Source organism: Sceloporus undulatus, chromosome 1 (assembly GCF_019175285.1).
Source record: "Sceloporus undulatus isolate JIND9_A2432 ecotype Alabama chromosome 1, SceUnd_v1.1, whole genome shotgun sequence".
Taxonomy (NCBI): Eukaryota; Metazoa; Chordata; class Lepidosauria; order Squamata; family Phrynosomatidae; genus Sceloporus; species Sceloporus undulatus.
The window spans coordinates 321,867,500-321,870,742 of record NC_056522.1 but is presented as its reverse complement, the minus strand read 5'-3'; the positions used below and the strand labels follow the sequence as shown (position 1 = coordinate 321,870,742).

The 3,243-nt window shown below is 41.6% G+C and overlaps 1 protein-coding gene across 1 annotated transcript; it reads right to left on the bottom strand.

Moving 5' to 3' along the window:
• Positions 1 to 2,193: 2,193 nt before the first annotated feature.
• On the bottom strand, positions 2,194 to 2,979 carry LOC121914872 (GTP-binding nuclear protein Ran-like). The gene is given in 2 exon segments (XM_042438636.1): positions 2,194 to 2,526; positions 2,529 to 2,979. Coding segments are annotated over 2 exon segments (654 nt in total). The 5' UTR covers positions 2,943 to 2,979; the 3' UTR covers positions 2,194 to 2,286.
• Positions 2,980 to 3,243: the final 264 nt, after the last annotated feature.

The following is a 3,243-nucleotide window of genomic DNA, read 5'->3' as shown; positions in this document are numbered from 1 at the left end:
CGGAGGTACTAGTGATAGGTTCCCCCGGTCCAGGAATGGCGGTGGTTCCACCTGTCCTGAACGGGGTCACGCTCCCTGTGAAGGACTCCGTGCGCAGTCTGGGAGTGCTTCTTGATTCGTCGCTTCATCTGACTGCTCAGGTGAATGCGACGGTCAGGAGCACTTGTTACCAGCTTCGGCTGATTCGCCAGCTGCGCCCATACCTGGACCGGAGGGACCTAGAAACGGTGGTACATGCTCTGGTAACTTCGAGACTGGACTTCTGCAATGTACTCTACATGGGGCAACCCTTATACCAAACTCGGAAGCTTCAAATGGTACAGAATATGGCAGCCCGGCTGGTCACTGGTGTATCCAGGACCAGCCATATAACACCTGTACTTAAAGATCTTCACTGGCTGCCTGTTCGCTTCCGAGCTCAATATAAGGCGTTGGTTATTACCTATAAAGCCCTAAATGGCTTGGGCCCAGGATACCTAAAGGACCGCCTCTCCCCGTACAATCCGCCTCGCACCCTCAGAACGTCTGGGCAGCATTTGCTGAAGGTGCCTGGGGCCAGGCTAGCTTCTACTTCTAGAAGGGCCTTTTCTACAGCTGCCCCAGCCCTTTGGAACACGCTGCCCACCGAGCTCCGCTCATCCACTACCCTGGCCCAATTTAGGAAGGAGCTCAAGACCTTCCTATTTAAGCAGGCATTCCCCGATTAAGATCCTGTGGGCCTCCCCTCCTCTTCCGTGGCCATGAGGACGGGCGATGGGGCTTTTATTGCTGCTTTTAGTTTTATTGTATTGATGTTTTGCTGTTTTTAATCTGTATTTGTGTGCACTTGTTGCACTTTTGTAAGCCGCCCTGATCTTTCTGGAAGGGCGGGATAAAAATAAAGATTTTATTATTTTTATTATATCCCTTTATGTTTCACCCCCTCGGTTTGACAACCTTCTGTTGTTTATGGATTCCCCCACTTAGCTGAATCTGTTGTTTCTATTGTTATTGCGACTGTTTTTAGATACTGTTTATATTGTTTTTATCTTGATGTATTTTACTTAAACTTGTATGCCGCTTTGATCAAAATTGGAAAAGCGGGATATAAATAAACTATTTATTATTATTATTATTTATTTAGGCCAACTATTACTTTTTAAACATTAGAACTCCCAGAATTCTTATCCCCACCCTGCCAGCATATCAATTAATCAATGGGTTTAATCAGATACATCAACTCTAAACAGAATTTACCATTAAGAGTTTCAAATATGTAAAACTGTAACAGTGATTATCACAAGATCATAATAAAAGATTATTCAGATAAATCTAAAGCAGAAAAGTAACTACAGTAAATAACAAATCTCAATAATTTATTTTGTCTAATTTGATTGGATGATAATGATACACCCCAGTGATGCACATCCCAGCTTTGCAAATAGGATCGATACCTGTTAAAAATCAATGTTGAATAATATAATTATAAATTAATTTGTAAGAGAGTAGGAAATAATTGATTAGATTTAATTTCTTTACTAAACACGATAGACAACTTTTTATGATAAGGCTTCTGTGCCTTAGTAGCTGGTGCTTTGTTTTTTCCATGCAGGGCAATGAAATTACAGAACTTCATCACCTGTTCTGCATCTAATATGCTGTAGAAAGAGGGTTATTAGAGAGGTTTGGTTAGGAATAGTGGGCATCTGAGGTCAGAGGCTATTTCCTTGTTCCTAGCTGTTGGGAAATTTCTAAATTTGGTCTCCATCCAACATGACTACACTTGGCACGCTACTAAAAATGCCACATGTTCCCGTCTAAATGCAGACAGAGAAAACAGCATATGAATCACAGTGCTGTGGGCTCAAAAATAGAGTTTACAATATGCACCCTACATTGGTTGGCACTACATGTCCTACAAGTCCTGTTGAAGGAAAGATCACCAAGAACTGTAATCAGGCAGGAAGTGGCACTTGGCTCCAAATGTAGCAAAACAGGTCAAACAGAATTGAAGCAGTATGAATTTTTTGTAAAACTGTTTCTGCAACCAAAAATATATTCAGGCAATGAGAAGATATGTTACTTGGACCACCAGGTTTTATTTTATTTTATTTTATTTTATTTTATTTGAAATACAACTTCATTATGATCTAAACAAAAAGGAATGGGAATGGCAGTAACAAACAAAATTTACCACATGTTCTGCTCAGCTAGAATAATAAAGTGGCAAACACACTGCACCACTGACATGACAGGACAGTTGCCTATAAAACTAGACCTCTGATGCTGGGCTCCAGCTTTACTCTCTCATAAGTCATCATCTTCATCAGGCAGTGCAGTGGTCTGAGCAATCTGTAAATCTTGCTCATATTGTGCTGCCAGTGCTGGATCCATAACAACTTCTGGTGGTGCAAGAGCAGGCATGACAACAAATTCCAAGTTGGGATCTCGGATTAGCTTTCTTGCCAGCCACAGAAAAGGCTTCTCAAAGTTGTAGTTACTCTTGGCTGAAATATCATAATACTGCAAATTCTTCTTCCGGTGAAAAAAATAATAGATTTTGCCTTGACTTTCCTGTCCTTGATATCCACTTTGTTGCCACACAAAACTATGGGGATGTTCTCACACACCCAGACCAGATCTCTATGCCAGTTGGGTACATTCTTGTATGTAACTCTGGATGTTACATCAAACATTATGATGACACACTGAGCTTGGATGTAATAGCCATCTCTCAGACCTCCAAACTTTTCTTGCTCAGCTGTGTCCCATACATTAAATTTAATTGGATCTCTGTTAGTGTGGAACACCAGAGGATGGACTTCAACACCCAGAGTAGCTACATATTTCTTCTCAAATTCACCCGTCAAGTGGCGCTTAACAAATGTTGTTTTACCGGTACCACCATCACCAACCAAAACAAGTTTAAACTGCACTTGGGGTTCTCCTTGTGGGGTGGCCATGCTGCGTCTTCCCGGTCCTTTTCGTTATTATTTTCCTCCCACCTCCTTGTTTTTCCTCTCTCTCTCTCTCTCTGGCGAACTGGGTGGGCGGCTGAAGAAGATGGCGGAAGCGCAACAGTTCAAATAGCCCAAAAAGAAGGGAAAGGAGGGAAGGAGAGGAGAGAGGAAGGGAAAAGGACTACCAGTTTTAAAATGACAAGTATGTGCGTTTCACAGAACTTTTCTTCAAAAAGTGTGGTGGAGGGGAAGGATCCCAACCATTATCATCCAGATAATAATAATAATAATAATAATAATAATA